Genomic DNA, 27,390 nt, shown 5'->3' with positions numbered 1-27,390 from the left:
ACGGGGCCGGGGGGAGGAGATTGCAGTCTCCTCTGGGTTGCCAGGCCCCCAGCCAGCCAGGGCTGCGGGTGCGGCGCTTGAAGAGCGCGTTAGCTCTGAAGAAAGTGCTCGTCGCCCTCTCCCCCTCCATCTGCTGAAAGCGGTTGGCAAAGGAGAGAAAGAATTTCGCGCTGCGCCGAGTCTGGCTATCCAGAAAGGCAAGAGGAAAAAAAAAAAAAAAACCAAAAAACAGAGATAGAAATAAAGGGTGATCAGTAACCATGCCTTTAATAGCTTGTAAATATGTTTTCTTTTTAATTCCAGGCAACTAAGATGTACATTTGTTGTGTATATCTGACATTTAAAAAAAAAAAAAAAAACAAAAACCACAAGGCCACAATCTGTTCTGTTTCATCCCTTTTCGAAAGCACATAAATTAAAGTATCAGTCACCCCAATATACAACAGTCTTATAAAGGAAAAAGTCTTGTTCTGTTTTTAGAATTCAGTGTCACTTTTTTATCCGAAGCATTAGCTAGAGTTTGAGCAAGATAACTATCTTACAACAAATAGGGAAACTCAGAACTTAGGCTGTCCAGAAAAATTCAAGAAATTTCCACTCCCTGCTCTCAAACTCCACTTCCTAATAAAGCATCAGAGTAGCATTTGAGTTTTCCGCTAGAAAACCAAAGACCCCGAAAGCTCTTCAAACACACCCGGGAAACACTGCTTGGACCACAGGGCTTATACAAACTTAAAACATCAACAGTGCAACCCTTTCCCCTTCTACAACTTCAACGCAGAACCTGAACTCACAGGATAGAAAACGCCAGACTACAAGTAGCCTTTGGTGCCTGGGGCTGCTAAACGGACCTCCCACGCTTGATTTAGGTATCTGATAAATGCTCTCAGCTTTGAGAGCTCCTGCAGGCGCGGGGACCCCGGGCCACTCAGCGGCTCAGGCTGAAGCCGTTTCAGCATCCCCTTGCAGAACTCGGCGCAAGCCCAGCTCGCGCAGCCGGGATTTGAATCCGGGTGGGAAGATGCTGAGCACCTTCCTCTCGCGCTGGTGCTGGGGCTCGGCGCTTGGCACGATTCAGCCAAGCTCAGGAGCCACAGAGCTCCAGCCGCCACCCAGTATTATTCCTACTGAAACTGGGGACGGAGTTTTTGCCGATTTTAGTAGGTGTAGCATCACTTTATTAGCAATACAGATGGGCCTTGATGGAGGAGGGTTGCTCTTGCCTTCTTCCCATTGCGGGGTTGCCCCGGCACCGCGTACCTGGGGCTGCTCCTCATCAGCCCGCTGGGGAACTGGTGGGAACAGCCTGTGCTCCAGCACGGGATAGATCACGTACAGGAAAATGGGGGGCAGGCAGAAATAGCTCATCTGGCTGATGTCTTCATCCATTCCCTAGCACTGCACAGAAAACCTCTGATCTAGGGGGAAAGAAAACTCAAAGATGAAAGGACAGAGAAATAAAGCAAAAAAACGTGACCTTTACTGCTTTTTCATCTCCCACTGTTTTGTCTAAAGAACCCGATCTATAAGTGCAGCTAACTCCAGAGACGAACGTACTCTTTCACAGTCATGTGTGTGTGCAGCACTAGAACAAAGTCACAACTACAGGTGCAAAGGAACGTTACAGTCCTCAGAAGACCTACTCTGTGCACTCACCGACAGCTTGAGTTTGCGGGTAAAGTTAAGCAAAGAGGTTCATTCTTCTTGAGCAGAAATGAAAATCCATCAAACCAGCTTCTATTACACAGAGATTCTAAACTGACATAAATAATTATAGGCTTGATTAAAAATAATATATTATTCTAGATTTTTGTTTTTTTAGTTTTCATGTAAAACCCCTATACTCTTGACATCTAGGAACAAAGACCAAATAAAAACCAGGCACTTGCTGTGCCTTCTCAAGCACTGTTGTGGTGTTTAAGGGACACAGAGGAACTTAACAAATGAGATTAATGCCTACAGTGGAAAACGAGAGGAGTTCTTCATGCCGTTGGCTTTTTCAAGTCTCGGATTTGCTTAATCAGGTAGTTCTTCTCATCGGTGAATTGTTCGTCATCCGTCCTCTCTTTCTGGAAATTGCTCAGAAACTCAATTAGCTTGGGTTGGTTTTTCAACAGGATCTCCACAATAGGCTGTGTTTTGTTTGGACTGGCCACAAAAACCTAACACGCAAACAAACCCAGGCACAGCAAGACACAGGGAGAGAGAGAGAGAAAGAAAGAGAGAGAGAATGAACATCAGTCACAATATTGCTGTAAGTTATTTTCTAACAAGTCAGGTGAAGGCTGGCAGGTGGGTACTCTGCCACTACACACCTTGTCCCAGGGCGCAGGGAGAGAATTTACAAACAAGTTGGTTCAAGAGCACACCGAAGCAGGGTTATGCCTGCATGTGACATCGCTTCCCTTTAATTTTTCCCTTTGTTGATAGAGCGTTGGATTGTAAACGGAGCTGTTGAGAGCGGGCTATCAATTCTCAGCTTCTTCCACACGCAAGACTTAAATACACAGCAATTAATTATCAGGAGAACAGAAAAGCTTTGTGTCAGTATTGATCATTTCCATACTAAGCCAGGCCTAAAATTAGACTCGCCGGCTTTGTTTTGGTTCGGAAAAATATGCCAGGGGCTCCACTTCCCCCTGCGTAATCCACTCGTGGGAGCGTGGAAATTTCCAGGAGCACCGTGGTGCGCCCGTCGCTGAGCGGAGCGGGAAGGCAACGCAGGGCGGTTCCGTGACGCACAGATACTCACCTGGCACAGCGCTGTGACCCCCCTGCTCTTCTCAAATAGTCATTTTTGAGAATAAACCTAGCCGTGCTGTGATTCTTCCTCCTGCACAGCCTAAAGCCGCAGATCCTCCCGCCTCCGAACGTGGACTTCCTACTGTTTCTTCACCATTTTCCCGGCAGCTGAAGGCCGGTTGTGAAGGCCGGTGGTGACGAGCTCTTCCCGGGGACCTCAGGCTGCCGGGGAGGGGGGGGTGGTGGCGGTGGGAACACACGCTCAGCACAGCCCCGGCCACCCCAGGGAGGAGCTCCCACATCTGGCTCGCACCGAGGTTACCATGGCTGGTCAACAAAACACTGCCCGAGCGCTTGCGCAACGACGTAAGTAACCCAAGTGACTCCCCTACCCGACGAGAAGAAATTAAGGATGGACAGGACTGGAAAACATCCAGTTTTCCTTCAAGCCTGCTCAAACCAGAATGGAAACAAACATCTGCTGACGGCACAGAACGGCACGATGTCCAGCCGAGCGCAGGCGGCACCGGAGCCGCTGCCTCCAGACCCGGGGGCTCTTCTGCAGGTTCATTTATCTCTGCTGAGATTGTGCCCACGTGCAAACCTGGGCCGCATCCAGCTGCGCAGGGAGGTGCTGGTGCTGTGTGACACGACGAGGAACGTGCACACACCGCCCTTGGAGGGCGGGGGGGGGCTGTGTTACACAGCCCCCTTGACCCCAGAAACAGCACCCGGTAAAAGCCTGGGAGAGGATTCCGGCTGGACCCATCGCTAGGGTCCGTACGTCCCAGTCAGGGGACTGCACACGGGTGGTGTGGAAAATGCCACACGGGGGGAATGCGTGGAAGGAATGGGGCTTGGCACAGATCAACAGTGCCACGCTAAGCACTTCTGCACAGGTGGGGAGGTAGGACTGGGGTTTTTTTTTTTACTCCATATAGCTGAGGCAAAGCACCTACTCTTAAACCCTGGCATCCTGATGCCATAAGAGCCCTAATCCCTGCCTATGCTTTTTTTCCTCCTCTGGATCCCTCCTCCTCAGGTCTCTCCTAGGAGTCCCTACTTCAGCGTACTTTCTCCCTCTGGGGAAAGAGCTGCAACCTCTGCCATGCTGCTCCCAGGCCCCAAGTCTTTTACAAAGTTTTCCTTGATCCAGTGGCCAGGCGTGATCCCTGTGACAGTAAAAGATCTATAATTATTCTTGCTTTCTTTGCACAGGCCTCCATGTCACCTTTATCAAAAGACCCGGTGCTGTAATTTCAAAATAACTCCTTTTTATGCCTACTTGCCACCTAAAACTTCTCAAGAGTAGCACCAACAAACCCAGCTCTCAAGGATCCCTTCAATACCAGCTTTCCTGAGAGATGCTCCCAAGAACTCCAAGCGCAACATCTTACCAGGGACACATTTACCAGTGGGTTGGACAGCCAGTTCACAGCTCCCACTACACTTAATGGTCTGTGGATAGCTGAGTGTTCTGTCCCTGCCTGCAGCATTTGAAAGCAATATGCCTTCTCTTACAAATAACTTCGATATGCTGCTATCGATGCATCAGTTCCCCCCATGAGAAAATAAATAAATAAATAAATAAAGGCTTTGGGGATGTTAATCACTGCTGAATGGATTTTACAGCCTTCCAGTCTGTGCCTTATCGAAGGGACACGAATCCTGAAATCTCGTGGGTACAAATGTTTGGCTGTGGCTGAGACTGCAGCAGTTCACGGTCTCAGCTCGAGCCGCCCCGCAATGCAGCTCCCCACGTGCTGACCCACAGCAGGTCACCACACTGATGGAGGCCGGATACTTCCAGGATTTGGACTGTGACAAGTCCCGGGACATCTGGACGAGCCTCCTCTGAGAAAAGCAGTATGTAAGCATACGGGGATGAGGAAAGTAACCGTTACAGATCTTCATTAAATGTTTTTAATTTTGGAGCTCGGTTCCCCCTTTGCGACCAGGAGAAGAAAACCGTCAAGAACACTGTCAGGACCCACATTTCCAGAAATAATCTGATTACAGTGCAAATGGGATCTGTTACAGAACTGCTGAACACCTTCCTTCAATGAATATAAGGCCTCCTTACAAGGATAGGTGAAGGCTGACTCTCAAAATGAAGAAACCTAAATCATTCTTCTTGTAAAACCTATACTCTGGTCGTCAAGCAGAACCGGGAGGTTTTAGTGTTAAACCTAGTAAATACCAGCATTTCGTATTGGTCTAACAACTGGCATTACCATAGCAAATAATTAAAGAACTTGGTTTAATAGAAGACATCACATCCTGTTTATCTTCCTGCTCGATTATTTATAGATTATAATCTTCCCCTTGCAAAACTGTCAAGCTGAACATTCAAACACAGATCATCTTGACTGCCAGTCTTGCTCAATGTCAGCAGGGACTCATAAAGAAAATGTTAAAGGACCAGAAAATTCCTGAAATGTTATTAAATACTTTGGCTAAGCAAATAGAATCAATCCTGCCGGTACCAACTAATCAGCTTCACAAAGCCTTGGATTAGGACCACCACGAGACTTTATCTTTAAACGAGCCCCCCACATTCAGAATTCTGTACTGATACAGAGGAGGGGATAAATCCCTGAAACCAGAAATCATTATTAATGCTATCCAGAACATTTCTGCTAAAATAATGTATAACTGAAGCTGAAACACTTCACAGAAAACTTTAACCTATGGTTTTATTATGAAAGGTTGCGTATTCTAGAGCACTGAATTAAGATCTATAAGAGAGACAGAGAGCAAAATAAAGAGAGTACTCATATTAAAATTCCAACTCTAAAAATAGCCGTTTCAGCACAGTTCCACTTTGTGAATACTTGCAAAAGGTCTGGAATGAAAATCAACTCTGAAGCTTCAAGAGTTGTCCAAAGTGGAACTGTTGCTCTCTTCTCCATTAAGAGTCATACACTGTATTTCTTCAAACAAATACCAAAATCACTTGATTATAGAATCTGACCTTGTTTCCTTACCATTAATAACCAGGCATCACCATCCTCTGGGACTACAGCAGAACAAAAGCAATTTCAGGGATTGGATACCCTGGACAGGGTATTTTAAGCCTTACTCAGGGGTCACGCACAATCTTCCTGTGTCAGGAAACTGCACACAGGACATGCCTTGTGGTTCATGTAGCTTATAGCGCAATGCTCCGTGTCACACTTCTTGCCCTTTAAATTCTCCAGCTTAGAAACAGAGAGGACACATCCCCACAAATGTGGTTTCAGCTCTGTACCGAGAGGAAACTGTCAGTATGGTCAAATTATGTGAGACCACTTGCAGAGCAAGCTGCAGGAGGTAACTCTAATGTGCACGAAAGAGAACGGAAAAACAAAACTAAGGTCAGAAAACACAGTGTACCCATTCTATTTTTAGATTTAAACAGTAAAATGTGTCTTGCTAAATGTCTGCTTAAGAACGTTGTATGATCCCAATTCACCGCTACAGGGTGTTTTCCTCAAAATAATCTATTTGTTTATGTGAAAGCCAAGAGAGCTTGTTATTAGCTTTTAGTCGTAGATGCGTAAGGTCAAAGGACTACCCACACCATGTTGACGCGTGTCTGAGAGCTTTGCTCTCCCCTACGGGCAAGCTCAAAGCAGCCTCCACCAATAACTCTCACAAACCCATCACAGGATCTGGAGAGTCCTTCCCAACAACATTTGGTCCTCAACGTGTACGTGCTCAAGACTGGGAGCTCTCCACTGAAGTCAACGCAGAGAAGAACCGGTGACTCTCAAAGCCCACGGCTCTAGGCAACCCCACCGGATTATTTGTGGAGGAGGAGGAAAGGGGTGAGGTCTGTTAGCTTTTCCTAATGAGTAAATAGAAGCTCCATTTTGCTCAGGCAAAAGGAAGAGGAGGAGCTGGAGGAAGATCGAGCATCTCCCCAGTGGAGAACGGGAGGAGGCACTGCAAGTGGGAGCTCTGGCTGCCTTCAATTTCCCACCCAAAAGCATCCTGGATGAATTAAATGTTCTCAGGGCTTGAAGGGGTACTGCCATTGTTTAACCCCAGCTGGCAAGTAAGCATCACACAGTTGCTTGCTCACTCACCCCCCTGGTGGGATGGAGAAAAGAATCAGAAGGGTAAAAGTAAGAAAACTTGTGGGTTGAGATGAGAATGGTTTAATAATTGAAATTAAACGTCATTATGATGAAGATGACGGTGACGATAATAATAAAACAACTGTAAGGAAAAGGAAAATAACAGAGAAATAAAACCTGAGAAAAACAAGTGATGCAAATGAAAAACAATTGCTCACCACCAACTGGTGCCCAGCAGCAGCCCCCAGCCAGCTTTCCCCCTAGTTTATATGCTGAGCATGACACCCGATGGTATGGAATCTGGCCAGGTTGGGTCAGCTGTCCTGGCTGTGTCCCTGACCAGCTTCTTGTGCCCCCCACCCCCCGGCCTCCTCACTGGCAGGGCAGCATGAAAAGCTGAAAAGTCCTTGACTTAGTGTAAGCACAGCTCAGCAGCAACTAAAACACCAGCATGCTATCAACATTATTGTCATCCTAAATCCAAAACACAGCACTACGCTAGCTACTAGGAAGAAAACTAATTCTATCCCAGCTGAAACCAGGACAGGTACTGGCGTTTTCAACCATAAAATGTTCCTGCAAAATATTTTTGCACTAGAGGTGCTCATCATTTTAACCTCTATCTCTACAGTTTTGAATCTTCAGTAATTAGAAATTGCCTCAGGGCGGTAAGTCATGTGCCTTTTTTTGGGTCAGCTGGGGCATGGGAGTGTAGGAATCTGGGTGCTTACAAAACAAGCACTTTTTCATTTCAACTGTGTCTAACTGGTGAAACATCTAAATCAGGTAATTTAAACCCAAATCTTTTGGCAGCTCAGACAGAGCAGCAAGTATCCACTTCTCAGCAGACCTTTGATTTCAAATCACTGTGGTTAGTCTACTGTAATTTCAACCAGGACCGCACAGGTATTTTGCAAGCACAATTTAAAAATGCAGGCACAGTTTAAAATTTATGAGATTAAAAGCCGAGGACAAGATTCCTCTCCCAGTTACACTAGCATGGAATTAGTACAGCTGACGAGAACTGGGCTGAGGGACACCAACCCAGAAACAGGAGGCAGGGACACTGCAGGACAGGAGGCACAACCAGCCAGTAGCGGCTTTCCCCACTCCCTTAATTGTTTAAGGATTTCCTTTAGCAGTTGTCAAGAAGTTAGAATTCAATTTAAGAAGTGAAATCAGAGGAAAATGATCTACTCTGGCCCGCTCTACAAAGCCAATTCACGATGTAATTTTCTGTAACGTGCCCTAAAACTACCCTGCCCACCGGGGAGAAGCTGAATGCTACATCCAGCTAACCCAGATCCTCAGCGAGGACCTAAAAGGGGAGCTCTGCTGCACCTCTGGAGTTACTCTGGTGCGCTGCTGGTGGTTATAAATAAGCAATTTCCAGCTGACCAGGTTCTGCTCCGAGCCTGCAATTTCCCCACAACAAGCACTGGGCATGTGAGATGGCGGGAGGAATGCCGTGGCACCGCTTAAATGCCGACGGGTACCACTGGAAAAAAAACCAAAACCACAGCATCCCGTGGAGGTTAGGACCTGAGGACAGAGTTTGGCCCTTTGAACTGAAGAGTTACCACCAGGCACAGTTTGTTTCACTGGGCACCCCAAGGCCTCAGCGTTTATGGCCATGTGATAGCGACTGCAAGTAGTCAAGCAAGGCTGAGCCTACAACGTCCCCACTATAACTGGAAATGGGATGCAACATACTGGAAAAGGAAAGGGAGAGAGGAATAGGGAAGGTGGAATGGGAGCAATAGCAGTGCGTGACATGGTTGCACACTGAAATCCTTTCAAGTTATTCCAAATCCTTTCAAATGCCTCTTAAAATAAGCAAAATCAGCTGTTCCCGAGGCCTGGGCCATGACTATCATTAATTCAGGAACAGCAACTCATGTGTTTCATACATAAAAATAATGGCATTTATTCACAGAGCAGCTAAGAGAGCCCAATCCTCTGATCCCTTCCCTCCACAGGCATGTCAAAGGCTGCAAGTGTTTGGAGCCTGACTGCTTGCTTATCTTGGAGCCGCATACCTCCTGATAAGAAGGAAGAGTAGAAGTTACTCACAGTGGTTCAGCTGACTATGGAGGAAGTCAGCAAGGGAACAGCTTACCAAGCTGCTTATTTCAGGAAGGGAATTTTTAAAAATTTTCTCCTTGAAGTATTTTTTTTTTTTTTTTTTGGAAACGGAAAGCTTGTCAGAGAAGCTGCACACCCTCTAAGCCTCCACACTGAAGATCTGAAAGCTTTTTTTTTCCAAATCAGGAATGGCAGAAGTACAAAACTTAACAAGTCACCCTGAATTTGTGGAGGGTGATGTAACCTTTTTCCAATAGCATGCCTTTTGGTGTGATCTGGTATCTTTCTTAACCGTCTTGGGGAAGGATATCCTTACAGGCCCAGTATTCTTCTTCTGAAAATCATTAACAACTCTATTTGCATAGTCTGAAATTAATGTATTCATTCCAAATTAAAGGTAGTTTTGCATAATAACAATTCAACCCGCCCTCCGTCCCAGAACAGATATTTTTTTTGATAGGAAAATGGTAAACTTCTCACCTACTAACATTAATCATCATGAAAAATGGGACACTGTTTGGGTCTGGTAATTGTTTAAGACTGCATTAATGATCACTGCAAAAGGGCAGAAGGATTATACTCATTTCAAGCTCAGATTTATCAAATCTTTTTAATAGCTTTAAAAAGCAGATTGTGCTTGCACTGATGCACAGGGCCAGCTCCATCTACTTGTAGTTTTAATGTAGAGTTTTAAGACTTTTTTTCTTAGTCTTTACCCAGAATCACATGGTTAAATGACCTAAGAGTTGGGGGAAGGTACCCTGGATACCACCTAGAAGCTGTGTATTTTGTTACCTGTAGCATCCACCTCATCGCTACTCAACTGGCCACCCTCAGCCCAAACCAAAATGATGCTCCTTTAGATCTCATCTAAAGGAAGGCAAACAGAAATCAGAGGCTGAGTGACAGAAAGGTTTTCAATTAAGACATTCTCAAATGCTGAAAATGACTGTAAACCCCAACCTTTGCCTTAATTTTCTGGGCTTTCTCTTGCCCAACTTGAAAGACACTTTAATGAGGGGAAGAGAAAACCTGTCACCTCTACAGCCCATACTAACTCACCTTGAACACGTGGAACGCTTCAAACTGAATGTTGGGGCTTTTATCTCGCAGCAAGTTCATCATCAGCTTCAGATTTTCTGGTTTGCTGATGTATTTTGTCATGATGGCAAAGTTATGTCGATCCAGAATCAATTCACCCAGCAGCTATAGACACAATTACCAAAAAAAAAACAAAAACAAAAACAAAAAACAACACATTTTTTTTCAGCTCACCACATTATTTTTGAATGCAGAGAAAGCAGCAACATATTTTAATGCTTGCCTAAGAGGGCTCTCAACAGCACTACCTTTTAAAAAAAAAAAAAAAAGTAACTACACTTGTTATCATGCAGTGCTTTACTTAATGCCCAGTAACCCTCGCCTTCTAATACTACAGAGAGGGATCCCACACAGGGGCTGGGTGTAATAGGAGCTGGTGTGAGCCAGCTAGGACAGAAACAAGTGTGGTGCAGCTGTCCCACAAAGACACCTTCATTTCATTCGGATGTTGCATTAGCATACCTATCTGGTCCCATCTGCGGGTCATGTCAGACTTGGTGCTGTAGCAGCAAGCAGCACCAGAGAAACAGAGACTATCACGTTACTCCCAAGTTCATTTTAACCTACGTTCTGAACCAAAGTACAGATTTGAGGTCAGAGGAAAAACGATAGTGCTTGTTCCATAGAAACAGCTCAATGCTTCACCAGAGATCCAGGAACGAAAAGACACGGCGAGCTCTTGTGCACTGTAAGAAGAGCATCCCAAGCACTTGTTTCTTTTTTGTTAGAAAGTACACGGCTGCTCCGTTGCCATACACGCATCTTGATATTCTGCATAACGTGGAGTTCAAATTTAGAAGGAAAGTGCTGAGAGGCTTGACTTTACCTTCAAAGATTGTCTCTTCGTTACGTAATTCTCAGAATGAAGGAGTTTTTCATAATCCTCAAAGATCTAGAACAACAAGAGAGCACAAATACATCTGATTCATGCTCATCCCTTCTCTTCCCGGCCCAGAGGAGCAGCAGAGGCCACGGCAGTGCCACCCCCTAACACTTCAGTGCAACGCCAGGCCCAGCAACCGCGGCCTTTTTTCTTGGCTGGTTATCATGCAGTGAATTAATGCCCAGAACACTTCCAAACACTGCAGAGAGGGATACCACATATGGACTGGCCGTAACAGGAGCTGGTGTGAGCCAACTAGGACAGAAGTAAGCCAGTGCCTGTACAGCCTCCTCTCACAGGAGGGTGAATCTGCTGCCAGGACACGCGAGTCCAGCACGGAACATCCACTCACACTCACATCCCGGCCATGACTCGCCGTGTGATTTAATACAACGTCCCAAATTGGTGACATCCCATACTGGCGTGTGCCAAAAGCTCCTTTTAGGAGGTGCCACCTCACCTTTCTCCAGCACCCTCGCTCGTTAAAGCCACTTGCCCAGCGAGGGTCACTGGGAGCCCAGCGCGTGCTGGCTTTTGCAGGATTGGGCCAAAGGAATCTTGCGGTCAAGAAGACCAAGAAAGAAGGCTACAATATGCTCAAACCATCTACCAAATATGGAAAAAAGCCCAACACTGCTGTCCAAGAATCATCAAAAAAAAAAAAGAAAAAAAAATGCTCACTTCCACAATTTATACTTAAAAATTTTAAGTGTTAAATAAACGTAGAATGGGGACTGTTCCAGTGCAGTGCTTCACTATTAAGAGAAAAGATTAGCAGAGACACTAATTTTGCTCCAGTTAAGCTGCATTTGTGACTCAGCAATAATAAGCCTGATCTTTATTTAACCTTCTTGGTAACCCTAGAATGAAAGAAATAGTCTTCGGCCTTTCCACTTTGGCAATGAAATAAAGAATACCTCAGGTAACGTGAGAACATAACCTGTAGTCTAATTCCGTGATTTGTATCAGTCCAATTTTAGCTGATTCCAATGGAATTTTTCTGACCCCCATTTTGTTCAAAACCGAGCCAAAAAAATCAAAGTGAAAAATGGAAGCAAACCAAGGGGACTCATTGCCTTTGGATGGCAAAAGGAATACTCACACCTCAGTCCCCCATCGAGGTATATGTAATTTCCAGTAATGCTAAAACTTCTCCCAGTACCTCTTCTCCTCTGCCCTAAAGTATTCTGAATAACACCGGTATGGCCCTATCGGTGCTGGGATATCACAAAACTGCTGAAAAACGTGCACATTTTTGCCCCACGATCTATTTACATACAAAGTTTACAGCTCCATTCACATATGAGGAGATACGATGCATGCAGGGAGGAATAACACTTGCTTTTAGATTATGAGTGCTCCTGAAACCTTGGCACGTGGACCCCTGTGCGTGCGGAGGGGGTACCTGTATATTTCAAATGCCATCCAAGGATTCTGCTTTAGCAAAAGCCATGTTTAGTTTTGCAGTCCGATGTGACTGTTCTATGCGGAGCATGAAACTCTCTGCTATCGAAAACGCACTTTTTCCAGCTAAGCACGAACAGATTTTTAAAAATCCTTCTAGTATTTATACTTACTGCATCATAATTTTGTTCCAGAAATTCTGCTACCAGCAATTTGTGTCGTGTTAACAGGTCCTGGGGAAGAACAGAGGAAGGTTATCTGAGAGAGAGTGCTCACTTGCTTGTCCCTTGATTCTCAAACATACTTTAGCATTTTTCAGCAGGTCATATTTTAGAAGATATTTACAACACGTCTATAGACAGCATTTAAAAACAATGCTGCATTGTGTGCTCAGTAGGATTTTAAGGAGAACTCAGCTAATGCTAACAGAATCAGTATAAAACTGTTCTAACACTCTCTTTATGCTCCTTTTCCCTCCCACCTTTTCTTATGGCCATAGTGCACAATACTTACAATAAACTGGGCTAGGGGAAAGGAAGAAAGTAAGCGGGGACAGATGGGAGATGCCTTTCAGACCTTTGAGGCAGCTAGATGGGATGCCTTCCATGCTAAAAGGCCAACTAATTAAAATTTAAATTAAAGCAACCTCTCCCACAGATTGGGAATGCCGGTGCTCAGCAACAGAGATGCAAATGCTCAGCTCCAGAAGAGATCGAGTCTCTTCGCTGGATGAATAGCTATGAAAAGAAGTGGCCAGTTTGAGGCATTAAAGTTTAATTTTTATCTTATTGACTCTCTTAAAAGGTTACACTGATCACAATGAATGCCTGCTTAAGTCCATTCAAGTTGATATTTCTTCAGTCAATTTGCTTTTTGCTATCTTTTTCATCATCTTTTCCTTGGTTTCCTTACCCACAGTCAGACTGAAGCTGCTAAGCAGGTGAAGTAGATGCACAAACACATCCCCTACAGCATCACAAATAAAAGAAATCCTTTACATACTAATCCTTTAATTTATTTTTACCATCAACTATAAGAGAAAAGCAGAGTGCTATAAAATCCAGTACATGCTTTTAATGCATTCCTTTATTTAGTTGGACTACAATTATAGCAGTTTAAAAGGCTGAGTGCAACAAACATGATTCACAAGCTTTTATGCAGGGCACTCTGGAGACAAGTACAACATTTTTCAGTAGGGGGCACAAATGGAATATAATTCAAAATGAATTTTTCACAGAAAATCACGAGAGAGTGTGGAGCAGCAGTATTCAATCAGTGCTCTTCCAACCACTGCTGGTATCCTCCACAGCCAACTAAATCTCTAAACACAAGCTGCTTTCCTCTGCATTTTTAGCAGCTCTGTTTCCTCTCTGCAGTGCACCTGGCTGAATTTAATTAAGAAGCACATCTCCACGTCATCAAAAATTCCAGTACTTCCCTACTATAAATATCCTCAGACTTTAATGCACATTTAATTAGCGCTCCTCTGGTGCACAGACTATCCGAGGCTTTCAGCTCTGATCCAGACACCCCGGTGGCACCACTACAAACCCAGCATGGGAGAAATAGAACTGAAAACACGAGTTCAGTAATCCAGCCAGCGAGCAATGGCAGCACGTATTTTTACGGTATTAGAAATGAGGTAGCTTCATATTTCATGATTCAGTCGCTTCCGCATCACTTCTTGCTGCTCCAGCTATTCAGAGTAACAGACAGATAGGAGATGGGGTGAACAGCTGGTTTATTTCCAGAACTGACCATGTATCCAGGTCAGGCAACTTAAAATAAGGGGAAATTTTTTAAAAATGCAGTTTGTAGATTTTCCCCAAGCATTTCAAAAGGTGATTTCTGCCCTGTGTCTGAGGATGAACTGCCCTCATCCTCCTCTCTTTCCAGCGCACGTGAGGATGCAGAATCCTATTTTTAAATCCTGCTGAAAATACACTCAGATCACAGGGGACAGAAGTAAGTTCCACAGCTGTAAATCTGTGAACTACATCAATCCCTCCTTTCTGGGGAGGGTTGCAGCAGTCTGCAGTTTTTTTTATAGAGTCCTACACTGTACTTTTACTTGTCTGTGTTTCTGTGCTACTTCCACTTTCATAGCAGTCACCTAACGAACACCACCACGACAGTGCAATGTAAAATAATGGAAAGGTGCTGCTCCTGATTAACAGGTGGTTAGAATTGGTAATCCTGCTGGACTCACCACTGAAGAATGCAACATTATCTCCATTATGCAAATCTTTACCCCATTCAGCAGGTGAGTAAAAACCGAGGCTGGGTTTCAGCATGCATTGAGCTGCTGAACTGAACTCTAACATTCCTTACAGTTATTTCTAAGGTCTATCTAATCATGTTTCTAGTTAGCTTTGAGAGGAACGAACGAACAACTTGTTTCTATGACAGCAAGGAACTCAATGATAGAAGGAAAAAGGAGTCACACCTATATTTAAAAGAGTCTTTACCTGAGAAGGATTTTCCCCAGCTTGCTTAAATGATTTTTCAGAAAAAAACTGATTTTCCCTGTACGTTAAGCTCATCAGCAGCAAATTTTGCTCAAAGATTATACTAGTACCTTGCAGGAAAGACAATGGCCACATACAAACTCCAAGAAATTTGGCAAACTTCACCCTACTTAATTTTTAATACAACATAGAGACTGTATACAGAGTCTATGCAGTGCTGTCACCTGCTTAGCTCTTAGCAGTATTGTCCTTACACTACACCATGGGTCACAAAAGTAAGCATACTGTATGTTGTAGAACAATCCACAGGCACGGCATTAATTTAAACTTGACTGCCATACTCAGAAGGGACAGCAGAAATTACAAGGGTTTAAAAATTTACTTTTAAGTGATTCCTTCCGTTGACTGGTTGTGGTCATGACGGGTAGTGGTTTTGTCTCCGGGGGGAAGGTAGGGACAGAAAAAGTTTATGTGTTTTACAACTGTATGTAACACATGGTTAATTTGAGTTTTAAATGGTCGCATAAAACACCTTGAGTTATCAAGGTAAAGAACGTTAGTGAAATGTAAAGCTGTATTGAGGTAAAGATTCTTTGCAGACTTGATCACTGTTGTGAATCCTGTTACAAACGGACCAAGGATTAATTATCTACTTTACTGAACAATAAAAAAAGCCACCCAGTTTAAAGGCAACACAACATTCTGATGTCTATTGATGGAGTGACATTTTTGACACAATGCTATGATGCAGGTATTGAATAATTTACCTTGAATGTAGCAAAGGCATCAGAAGCTATATCAAACGTTGACATTTCCACATATTTAAAAAAGTCTCTGAACTGTTCCGAGAAAAGTATGATTTTGGCCAAGGGTTCATGCCGGATGCACTCTCTCAGCATAATTCCACAGCGTAAGGCAATATTTGGGGATTCATATCTGAAGAACGAAAAGAAACAGAAGAGATCAAAATGCAGAGAACCAAAGATAAACGGGCACTTTTCCAGCAATGGGGAACCTTGTGGTACGGGGAACACGTGTACCAGAGGGGACGCGGCACGTGGATGGCAGCTCCCAGTCACAGCACCGTACCCAGCTTCAGGACCCCGGCCCAAAGCCAAGGAGCAGACACACAGATAAACCTGCCAGTGTTTCACAGCACAAAACCTCTGCCTTTGCAAGCCAAAACACGTACCGATGTAAATGTGCCTTACACCTCCTCTCTGTGGAAAAACTGAGGGATAGTGCGTAACATTTCAACAGAGCTCCTTCACCCTTTCAGATTTATGAGAAAGCAAAGCCCATACAACACAAAAATATCCCTTTTCAGATTTAATTCTGAGCTTCTCAGTTTATCTGAGAAAAATCTAACACCTCATGACCATCCATCACCTCCTACTCCTCTTACAGAGAACGTCGCTCTAGAATATTAATGTCTAATGAAGAAAGTAGGACGAGCCTGTCCAGGCAATCTATGCAGGATTAAGCTTTCTGTAGCTCTGAAGACCTTTTTTGCACTTCAGGAAGAATTCTGCTCAATCCCTCCTCTACAGAGGCTACAACTTTGTTCAGGAGACAAGTATTCGTTCCTCAAGTTACAACCCTGTTATGGCACACGCATTCAACAGCCAGGAGCCAGCACACTTCTCAGTCCTGGAGAGGGAGGGAGGGGCGAGGCAATTCAGATCATCTTCCATTTCTATAGAGTCTTGATTTCTTTAAAGCTGAAATTAATCTGAAACAAAACTGTGAGAAAAACAATTTAAAAAAAAAAAAAAAAAAAAAAAAAGGATGAAATCCAACATTCAGGAAGGACTTAAAATGAACTTCTTCCAGCAATCTTCAGTCATGTGAAAGTGGCAAAGTCCAAGGGTACAGAAAGCACGCTCTGTTTCAATAACCTGGTTATACTATATCAGAACTGTGTATTATCACCCAGAGCTTATCAGCATCGTTTTTCCTTTGCACAATTAATTCCTATCAGTAGGCCAAAAGAGGGAAAAAAAAGAAGAAAAACACAAAATGCCATCTGTGCTGTAAGTGAGTGGGCCCTCAAATTTACCACCAGCTTGCAATTTAAAAGAATGGTAGTGTTTTGTGAGCATACCAGAGCTGCATACTTCAACCTGATGTCAACAATAGTTGGCTTAATGAAAAATGAATTACTATTCCAAACAGGCAAACGAATCTTCCCACCCTCAAGGAAATGCAGGCACTCAAGCCCCTATTTGTTTCCTTTTGGGAAATATTTGCAAACCTGAATTTAAAACCCTTTAGACAATGGAGATTCGCTGTTTCCCGTTGAGGAATACCTCCCCTCAATTCCATTAACAGGAATACGAATCTTCAAGGAAGAAAGAGGTGGAGTTGCTCCTAGGACTGCAGCCAGGAAAATATTTAATTGTTGGCTAAGGAATATTTTGGTTGGAATAAAAGCAAATTACATTGTTTCCAGCACAATAACTTTTTAAAATGTAAGTATCAACAGAATCATTCTTAGTCAAATGCTCAATTATCTGGAAGTGGGTTATGGACCTCTGGGTGTTCACATAAACGAGGGAAGTTGGGCTTGGCTTTTGGAATATGCCTGGAAGAAGTATACAGGCTGCCCAGTCATAACTGGCATGTTCTCTGCACCCACACTTACATGCAAAGCCATTAGGCAGGAATGACAGAAATGTGCTTCAAAATCACTTCTAATGAGCCATTAGTGCTCTATGATGATGCATTCCTGCAGCAGAAAAAAAAAAAAAAAATGAGTTCTTCTCTGTTCGGATGTACTTACAACCTAAAGAAACCCCCACGTACTGACTACTGGAGGCAACCAGAAAAAGAAATAATGGACTTAGAAGATTTCAAAACACTTACTGTGGAGGCTGGAAGAGGCAAGACTGAGAGCAGAGATGCATCTCAGTGCGAAAGGAATCATACTTGCATGGCTGGTGCAGAAGATGGTAGAAGTGCAGGCAGGGGAGTGGGAAGGCATCGAGCCTGGGAGACATAAGGTCTTGGCTAACAGCTACAGCCTGATCTGATTTTACACTACTTTCTATAGCCTGAGTTCATCCAAGGATAAAATTGGGGAATTCTGCAACTTCAGCCAATATAGCATTAAAGCTTTGACTGCACTGTGATAAGAAGAAGTCAGCACAAAACAGATCGGTGCAGTGACTAAGTATGTTAGACATAGCATGTGGCATGGCACACATTCACAAAAGAGCTTACAAACTTGTCACTTGTGAGAAACAGTGCAAATGCCACAAACTTCAAGTCCTCTACAGTCACTGTACTAGAGGGAAAATATTTTAAATTACAAGGTTATTTCTGGGCTAACACAATATGCTGACACCACAGAAAAAATTTGGCCCAGATATCTATGGTGCTCCATAGACACCAAACGTTGTATTCATCTGAAATCCTACTCGTACACAAAGCCTGCACACACCGAAAATAAGATATTATTAAAGCAAGTCCTCATGCAGCAGAAAGGTCAATTAACTCACCCCAAAAAAGGGGGAGGGGGGAAAAGTAGTGAACTATGTGCTGTATGTTTTTCTGAAGCTGAGAAGCTGGAAGGAAGTAGCCAACAAGTAAAATGAAGCCTAAAAGGTAGGAACAGTTATCTCAAGCTGGCAGTGCCACTGGAGTGTTAGTCAGGAAACACTGGGCAGGAGCTCTGATTCAGGATCCTTCCCACTCAAGAGAGCTCACATTATGCAACGAAAAAGCAATCTTTTGTTGATGCTGTTGGGAACTGACTGTCAGGGGGTAGAGGAAATTTTGCATCCAGTACAAGTAAAACAATGACAAGCCTTCACAATAGTCCTGAGCTCTTTCTTTTATGGTCATGGTAGAAATATTTTTTTTTTTTTTTTCTCTCCAGATAATGTCATATAACAAACACAGAACGGTACAAGCCAGGCAAATCGACTTTCATTTCCTTTAAGCGGATTTTTATTTTGCATATTTCATTTAGCATTAATGTGCTGTAAGCACACATTTTAAGCGCTGTTTTTAGACAGCCCCGGCAGCAGGACGTAGGTAAGTGTGCTGGGTTTGTGTGCCTGTGGCGGGGGCTTCGGTAGCAGGGGAGGGGGCTACAGCAGTGGCCCCTGTGAGGAGCTTCTCAAAGCTCCCCCAGCTCCACGTCAGACCCACCTCTGGCCAGGGCCAAGCCAATTAGTGGTGGTGGCCGTGCCTCTGTGATAACGTATTTAAGAAGGGGAACCTGGGGGGAAGAGTGGGAGCTGTGAGGAGGACACCTCTGCAAACACCAAGGTCAGTGGGAGAAAGGAGGAGGAGGAGGAGGAGGAGCTGGAGCAGAGACCCCCCTGCAGTCCCTGGTGAGAGGGCAGGGCTACCCCCCTCCAGCCCGTGGAGGTCCACGGTGGAGCAGATGTCGAGCAGCAACCCGTGGAGGACCCCACGCCGAAGCGGGCGCTGCACCCGAAGAAGGCCGGGCCTCCGAGGGAAGAAGCTCCCGCTGTTGCAGTTCAGCACTGGGAGGACATGCCGGAGCAGTTTGGGAAGAATGCATCCCCCCCCCCATAGGAAGGACTCACGTCAGAGAAAGTTCGTGGAGGATTGTCTCCTGTGAGAGGGAGCCCACGCTGGAGCAGGGGAGGAGTGCGAGGAGCCCTCCCTCGAAGGAGGAAGGAGCGGCAGGACCGACCACACTTTGCCCTCCCTGAGCTGCTAGAGGGGAGGAGGTAGAGAAACTGGGAGCAAAGCTGAGCCCGGGAAGAAGGGAGGGGTGGAGGGAAGGTGTTTTTAAGATGTGGTAATGCTACTCACCGTCCTGCTCTGCTAAGTGGTGGTGGTGGTAGTGTTTGAATTAAATTGATGGGGTTTTTCTTCCCCTAAGGGGTCTGTCTTTTACCTGTGACCATAATGGGTGAGTCATCCCTCCCTGTCCTTATCTCAATCCCCAAGCCTTTTGTTATATTTTACTCCTTCCCATTCCCGAGGGGGAAGGGGCGAGTGAGCGGCTGCATGGTGCTCAGTTGCCCTCTGCTCTCAAACCAGGACAGAAAGAGAGCATCATGTTTGACATCATGACACTGTTCTGCAGCAGCTGCTCCAATACTGTCGGGGAAGGATAGGACTGTCTTCTGGGCCACTGCTGATGAACTCAACAGCACTTTCTAACAAGAAACTCCAGAAATGGCAATTCTGATACAGTGCAGTGCTGCTGAGAGATAGCCAAGAAATCAAGAGCAATGAGCCTGAGGAGCAAACTAACACCGACATGCTGCTACGTACAGCAGCAATCTCCAAAAAAACACCTAAGTGGTGCCATTTAAATACATCCACTGGCTCAGGTCACCTGCAGTGAAATGTCTGTCAGCAGCATGTATTCGTAACACAAAATCTTGATCCAAGGTTTTTGTTTGTTTTTTTTTTTTTGCTTTAAATAAAGCCCAGACGTAAGGTAGCGATGCAGGCGCAATGTGCAAAAACAAAATGAGTGAAAAAAATGAAAAAGCAAAGACGTAGAAAAGAGAAGAAAATTATTGTATCTATTGAAAACAGTTGCACAGCTTAACGATGACTGAGGGAATTATCACCATCCGGAAACGACTGGTTCGAAGTTTATATAAACGGTGAATTTTAATGAACAAATGAAACCAAAATCAATTTAACTAGTTTCCTTTCTGAGAAAACTGGCATTTAGTAACACAAAACAACACAAGTGTTTCAAAATTAAAGCTAAATCACAACAAATCACTAAACTTGTAAAAGTAAGACCTAGCTCAGCCCAGCCACCTGCCCCGGCTCCCCACCGCCCTGCCTTCCACCTCCTGTCACAGCTACCAGAAGCTTTGCCACCACCTTCAACCACAAGCTCACAGTTCTTGAAATCTCTCCTACTGACTAGTTATCTTGGTTACTTTTTTTTTTTTTTTCCCCCCCTATTCAGCTGTGCTGGAACGTGGCCAGTTTGGAAGGAAATAACTATTTTAGAGGAGTCCCATGCCTATCCCTCTCCTGGCTCGGGTCTGCCCTTGGGAGAGCGGGCAGGCTGGCTGGAGGGAATTTTACTCCTGGGGCTGCAGCCTTCTCATGCACAAACCTTAGACAGTGCTTAAGTACTTTCCTAACTGTGGAGCAAACGGTAAAATTGCAAATATTCAACCTCAAGAGCAAGAAAGACACTCAAAAAAATTTCATTCTCTTAAGAACCATTAGTTTAAAAGGTTTATATAATGTTTTTGAATGGCTGTTACTAGTGTGACCATACAATTACTATGAGAGTCCACATCGTTTCACACTGATCACATAACAAATGCACTTATTTCTACATCCGGTTTTTAATCCCAATCACATATATTCTCCTTCATTTAGGGAAAAATAAACAGAATCCTAAAGCCAAAGGAAAACTGAGCAGGAAACGGTAGATTTCAAGGTTGGAAAAACAAAGCTTCTCACTGAACAGAAGGTGCCTTTAGTCAAAAATAAAGGGGACAGAAACCTCAAGAGTTTTAGGCCAACACTTGTGCACTCCCGAATGCAATTACAGCTTATGTCCTGTCCACACAGCAATCTGCACCCCTCCTTGGCCAACTTACTTTGGGAACCACTGGATTACAGCTGAGCACTGACTCCCTCAAAGGTTAAAAGACCAAAAAAAAAAAAAAAAAAGGAATGCTGAAAGTTGTGGAGTTCATTACAGAATTAATTTAAAGTTGAAGTTCACATGTGGCTACAGGCATTGGAGAAGTCTGTCCCATAGACACGACTATTCTTTTTATGCATTTTTCTCTTCTCTCTGTTCTACCGCATAGTGGTCCAGTTTGACTCCAGTTATTTACAGACACCACTATAAGACACTCCTGCAATGCAAAATGGTCTAAATGAAACTCAGCAGTCGTCAACAATGCTACACAAGAGTTTAGGGCAGGAACTGAAGTACACAGCACATGGGAGCCGTCAAAAACAATCAGCACATAATTATTCCAACATGAAGTTTGGTGAAGAAATAGCGGCCAAATAAAATAAACTGTATACTTTTTAATGACTGGATAAGTAGAAAGTCAACATGAAGGAAACAAATAAGAAGTCTGGAACAAAATGTGAAAATCTTTTTTTTTTTTAAAAAAAAACAAACAAACAAAGAAGCAAACTAAAAGTGTAGATGAACTGCAATGCCAGCATGTTCCAGGCAATGATCTTTAATGCAAATCAAATTAAAGTACCCACCCTTTTAGAAGCATGAATAGGATATGTGGATGGGCACTAATGTATTCCACTGTAGGGCTGCGTGTGCCAATCTGTCTTCTCAAGATGTTGTTAAATATCTGGGAAACGTCCTTTTTGCCCTGTTAAAGAAGAAAAATATATCTTCAACTGGAAAAACAGGAACAAATTACCACTTACCACAATCTCTACTTAAAAGCAGAAATGAAATTGAAAACAAAACAAGTCAGTCTCTTTTTTGGGGCTCTCCACAGACCCACCACCTCGTAACTTGCTGTTTCTTCAACGCCACAAGAAGGCTTCCTCCATCAGGTGGCTCTGAAGATTACCGACCCCCACACTCCCATCTACACCTTTATTTTTCTAAATTAAGATGCGCATCCCCCTTATTCTGTCAAGCAGGTTCCTGGCTATCTTAAATAACAACTTTAAAGTACCAAAAAAAGCAAGCCACCGCTCTAATCCAAACGTGCTTTTGCAGCGTGTACTACTGCTCCTGCAGCCTCCAAATTTGTCAAGCTCGTACCACGTACACCGCCCCACAGCCTAGACTTACAAAGCTAAAGCTTTTCCTTATTCAAATGCAAACAATGCAAAGTGTGTATGCGTTTTTGAAAAATCCGCGTTAAATTTAAAACTGCGCCCACTATTTCACTGCGAAGAATGGAATAATTACTGCTGATGAAACAGCTGCGTCGCATACATGTCTCTGCTCTAGTCACACCTAAGATCCTTCGCTTTGTCCCAATTTTCTCCTGGATGCACATATCTGCACAAGCACGTTTTGCCTTCACATGCTTCCCCATACAAACAGCTTTCCAGACGGTCTTTCGAAATCATGTTCTATTCAGCCCCAGGGTTTACCAATACGTCTTGCATTAGAAGTCCTCATCCTCCCCCACCGCTTTCTCCCCTGGTCGCAGGAGACAAATTGATGTGTGAAATTAATGGAGGTGGGAGACCGCTGCACTAACGACCAGTAACCAAGGCACCGAGTCAACAGCAGGTCACTATGCACAGGGCAAGCTAAAGCAGAAGGTTACTTATAATCTGTACATGCTCTTTGATCTGTCTCGAGAGGACAAACATTCCTTGGCGGAGAACTTATTTAACGTTTGAAGCCAAGGAGCAGATAGTTTCACACAGAGGGAAATTCCCTGGTTTCACCTCTACAAATAAATCGCTGCTGAGAAACACAAAATATTCTGCTTTCCTACTTGTTCCAACCCAGCTGGCTTAGAGACTCGGGGACTCGGGGAATTAAACAGGAGAATCAAATCAGAGCAGGCCAGCCCATCTGTCTGCAACACTTCTGACCCTTGGACATTCTCTTAATTAGGCTAATTCTTTACAAAGTCATCCCATTCTCCCCTATCTTTACAACATCCGTAATGTATGCCTGGAATCCCAGAGGCTTCAGCAGTTACTCAAAGATGAAAACAATCTAGACAGAGAAAAGCTGTTGAAAGGGTGAGGTGAAAATGGCCCAAAATTAAGTGATCCTCTCTGCTTTGCCAAATTTTATATTAGTTACTTAATATCAGGTGCACTGCAGAATTATATTCAATAGAAGAGAGGAAATACACACACACACATATATATATATCTCAGAGAGGAGAGTTATAAATATATATATAAATATATATAAATATATATAAATATATATATATATATACACAATTACATCCAATTTTCTAGAGATCAGCAATGGTGAAAGCCAAAGAAGTTGGTCTCTCTGGGTTCTCCTGGAGAGCATGAAGTCAGATAGGAGGGAACCACGATAGACTTCCCTCACCACCAGACATCTATAAAAACTGTAGGAATACTTTTGCAACACTTCTTACTTGGATCTGCTATTCAGTTTTGCCTTACAATGAAATACATCTGGCCGCTGAAGCACAAGATAAGACAGCATGGAGAGAAAAGGGCTAGACAAGAACAGAAACACTGCAAAGGATGCCATTATATAAATAACAAATTGCATGATACCGATACCATAATTTACCTCCTGTTTCAAGACAAAGCGAGGGAAAGCTTCTAACATCACCAGACCTGGTCCTGTAAGATAATTACTGCCTCTTTTAGTGGCTTTACAGGTTGTGAACCTTTAGGTTTACACACAACTAGTAATACCTACTTTTTTAGTTGACTTTTTCTGTATGAGCACTTTCCTCAGTTCTTTCAAGTTCAACAATAAATTTAATATTTTAAATTTCCCCAAATCCAGTCTAATCTTGATTCTGGGCTCCTGCCCAAATCCACCTTCAGTGCTTCATCACAATACCATCATCAGAATGGTATCTTGTTTCTTCTGTGGCAGAAGCGTGTTTTCTACAGACGTGTGACGGACATGCGCACGTTTCCCCTCCACGCCCGCCCACCCCCAGCCGCACGTGCTGTAAGTGTACTGGCAGATGAAACACAAATGAGACAGGACTCGAGCCTCTGCTTCTGCTTTTTTCTCGGTGGGAGCATTAACTCTGGTCTCGCTCCCCCTAAACAGCCGTCGAGTTTCATGAAGTCTTTGAGAAAACATCTTCAAAGGGAAGTACAGCTGTGCAAAACTGGGACCAAAGTGGGCAGCGGGGTTGGTGAGGAGGAGACAGGGAGTCAGGACAAACCAATGTAACTTACATAAACATTATTCCCTTCAGAAATCAGATTTTCAAGTGATTTATTATTTTGCTCTCTACCATTACATATGGATTAAAAAGTGAATTTGAGTGTAATAAAGTGATGAAATTGCTTGTTCAACAAAGAAAACTAAATGCCAACTGCGGCCACCAATATAATAATAAAATGGAAGCAGAAAAGTTGATAAACTGAAAAAATCAACGGGAATATGAAGACAAAGCAGCACATGCTCTTACCATCCTCTTGTTCAATGACATTTCCTTTCTACTCTTTTGCCAAAAGAGTACGTATAACAGCTTTGATAAATGACTGAAAAAGTTTTATCATGGAAAAATCTATTTTCCAATAAGAGTTATTAGAATTGTTTGCAATGTTAGGTATTTCATTCAGTGCTTGCATTTGAAGACTGTGGGTTCAATTTGTCCATACAGAATTTTTTTGACTGACAAGAGCAATACGGACTGTCAGGTAACTAAAAAAATGCAGTAGGTTCCATTCTGTGGTGTATTTGCTAACAGTATCTTCTCCTCCCCCATCTCCCTTTTTCTTAAAAACAAATAAACGACCTACTGGATTTTTAGGGTTTTGTGTTGTTGGGGTTTGGGGTTTTTTTCTGTAATGAAGACATTTAACAGTAACCAGAGGTGGCAGGGAGAAGACGAATTAAAGGATATCAATCAATTCTAGCATAAAAAAAAAAAAAATCTCCTGAACTTAAGACCTGAGGAAGACTGACAGAACTCCACTAACAACATTTGCAAAAATTAATACAAACTAAATAAATCAGTCCCTTGAATCCTGGCTTTACGGGGGTTGGGGGGAAGAGGGGGAAAAAGAAAACATAAATCTCCCACCGTTCCTCCCTTTCATCATTTACAAAATAGAAAGGAAAGTAAATTAACAACAAATAACTTCAATAAGGAGAGAAAACTCCCACAAGAAAGTAACGCCCACAGAAGGTGTCTCTGAATGCATCAGGCGATCCCTCCGGGGAGCTGGGGTTTAAATTCAGCAGCCGCCCGGCCCTCTACGTTGGGTACCGCTCCTCCTTCCGACCTCAGCAGCAGAGGTTTGGCTCCTGGGAGATGCTCGTGACAATTCACCAGCACCCGGGAGCCACAGAAATTGGAGGACTCATAAAAGCAGTCCCTGGGGCCCACTATCCTGCCAGACCCTAGACCACAGGAATAGTCTAACGACCTGCCAGCGACGAAGTTTCTTTCCAGTCCCTACCAGTCAAAGGTCAATTAAAAACAGGCTTATATTTACCTTGAATTGCTGCAATCTTTTCTACCATAACTCTTCTTCTCCTTACTTATAAGCAAGTTCAGTTGTCTTAGTAGTTGTCTACTAAGTTTTTGGCTTTAACAACAAAACTGCAAAGAATTCCATGGAATACGTAATTTTACATACAAATATATAAAATTAAATAATATATCTATACATATCTATTACCATTAATCTTTCTGCTGGCAAAAAAAAAGTTATATTTCTTTCTTCTTTTAATCCAGAGAATTAACTGGGGGCCAACCCAATTTACCTTGCCACCTGCTGTCACTTTTTAATATCTATTTTAACTCCTTTCCTCTCAGCTAAGCCATCCTAATTTTTTTCAGTCTTTGTCACATGAGATTTTCCCATGCTTCAAATTATTTTCATTCCATGTCCCTGGACCCCTTCTAAATCAGACACACTCTTCAGAGATGGCGGTTGGCTCTAGTTGCGCCATCCCAAAGAGGTTCATCACTGCAGCTTGCAAGGTTGGTCATAGACAATACTCTCAGCATCAATTCCCATCTTGTTTGGATACACAGGGCAATATTTCTTTATTGGTTTTGTTTTAATAAAAAAAAAAAAGAATAAATCAGATGCGTTGCATTTAATTCCAGTATATGAGCACGTCTATCAGGACACTAACTAATCTACAGCAGCTGCTTTCTTCAATATGTGAAAAATGGTTTCAAACGCAATAAAATTATTTAGACTCCAGAAAAATACAGCTCTACTCACTGACAACACTGAGACCAGGAAGATGAAAAGGTTTGTGGATGCTGACCTACCTCAAAATCTATCAGCTGCAGGTTGGCAATAAGTGTCACTAGAAGGCCACTGTTGTACAGCTCTTGTGCCAGCTGAGCCACAATTTCTGTAGGTGGCTCCTTGTCTGTGGTCCCACACAGAATTTCCTTCATTGCTTGAAGAGATTTTGACACTTCCTCCGATGCCTGTTCACCACCAGGTACAGGGTTTGTTTTTTTAAAAAAAAAAAAAAAAAAAGAAAAAAGAAATAAGTGTTTTATTTTAAAAGACGAGCAGTTCAAAACAAAAGCTTCTAACCGTACTGACAATGATTACTACCTATCGTAAAATGGTTTACTAATTTTATGCAATCACCGAGGCTGGAGCACCCACGCGGGATCCTGCAGGTCCTACACAGGCACACAGCTGTGTTCAAATTTCAACACGGCGTGCCATCACTTACAGACCGCCCGCGTCAAACAGGGGCAGGAGTGCAATTACCAACCGGTGCCAGCAAGAACTTTTACAGGTTCGGAGGCAGGGGCTGCACCACGGAAGCAGCAGCACTCGCCCCATCGCTCGCCCCGTCCTCCCCAGTGGGCTCCACTGACACGCGTGGGGCAGGGCGGCCGCTGGGCAGCTTCCCCATCGGCTGCCTGTTGATGGACTGTCCTTGGCTCCCCCACTGGGAACCCAAATAAATCCTCCTACCCCTGCCGGCTTTGCATTGCCACCACTTATTTCTCCTCGTCATGTGTGGTTTGAGCCAGCACGTTCGGCAAGGGATTTGCCTACTGAG

General features: G+C 43.7%; 1 protein-coding gene across 8 annotated transcripts in view; it reads right to left on the bottom strand.

The window, feature by feature from the left end:
- Positions 1-241: 241 nt before the first annotated feature.
- CAB39L (calcium binding protein 39 like) overlaps positions 242-27,390 on the bottom strand; it is a 66,692-nt gene continuing 39,543 nt past the window's right edge. For 7 of the 8 annotated variants that reach the window (XM_042806047.1, XM_042806048.1, XM_042806050.1 and 4 more), the window contains 7 exons: positions 26,633-26,797; positions 21,942-22,060; positions 15,512-15,680; positions 12,450-12,509; positions 10,816-10,881; positions 9,951-10,094; positions 242-2,162 (listed from right to left, as the gene is read on the bottom strand). In XM_042806047.1, coding sequence (XP_042661981.1) covers positions 1,983-2,162; positions 9,951-10,094; positions 10,816-10,881; positions 12,450-12,509; positions 15,512-15,680; positions 21,942-22,060; positions 26,633-26,797 — 903 coding nt within the window. In that variant the 3' untranslated portion in view covers positions 242-1,982. Of the gene's footprint in view, positions 2,163-3,643; positions 9,759-9,950; positions 10,095-10,815; positions 10,882-12,449; positions 12,510-15,511; positions 15,681-21,941; positions 22,061-26,632; positions 26,798-27,390 lie in introns of those variants that run through there. The other variant, XM_033006657.2, reaches the window with a different exon arrangement.

The sequence above is a fragment of the Tyto alba genome, unplaced genomic scaffold (genome assembly GCF_018691265.1).
Source record: "Tyto alba isolate M040663 unplaced genomic scaffold, T.alba_DEE_v4.0 Super-Scaffold_45, whole genome shotgun sequence".
Taxonomy (NCBI): Eukaryota; Metazoa; Chordata; class Aves; order Strigiformes; family Tytonidae; genus Tyto; species Tyto alba.
This window is presented reverse-complemented; position numbering and strand designations above follow the sequence as displayed.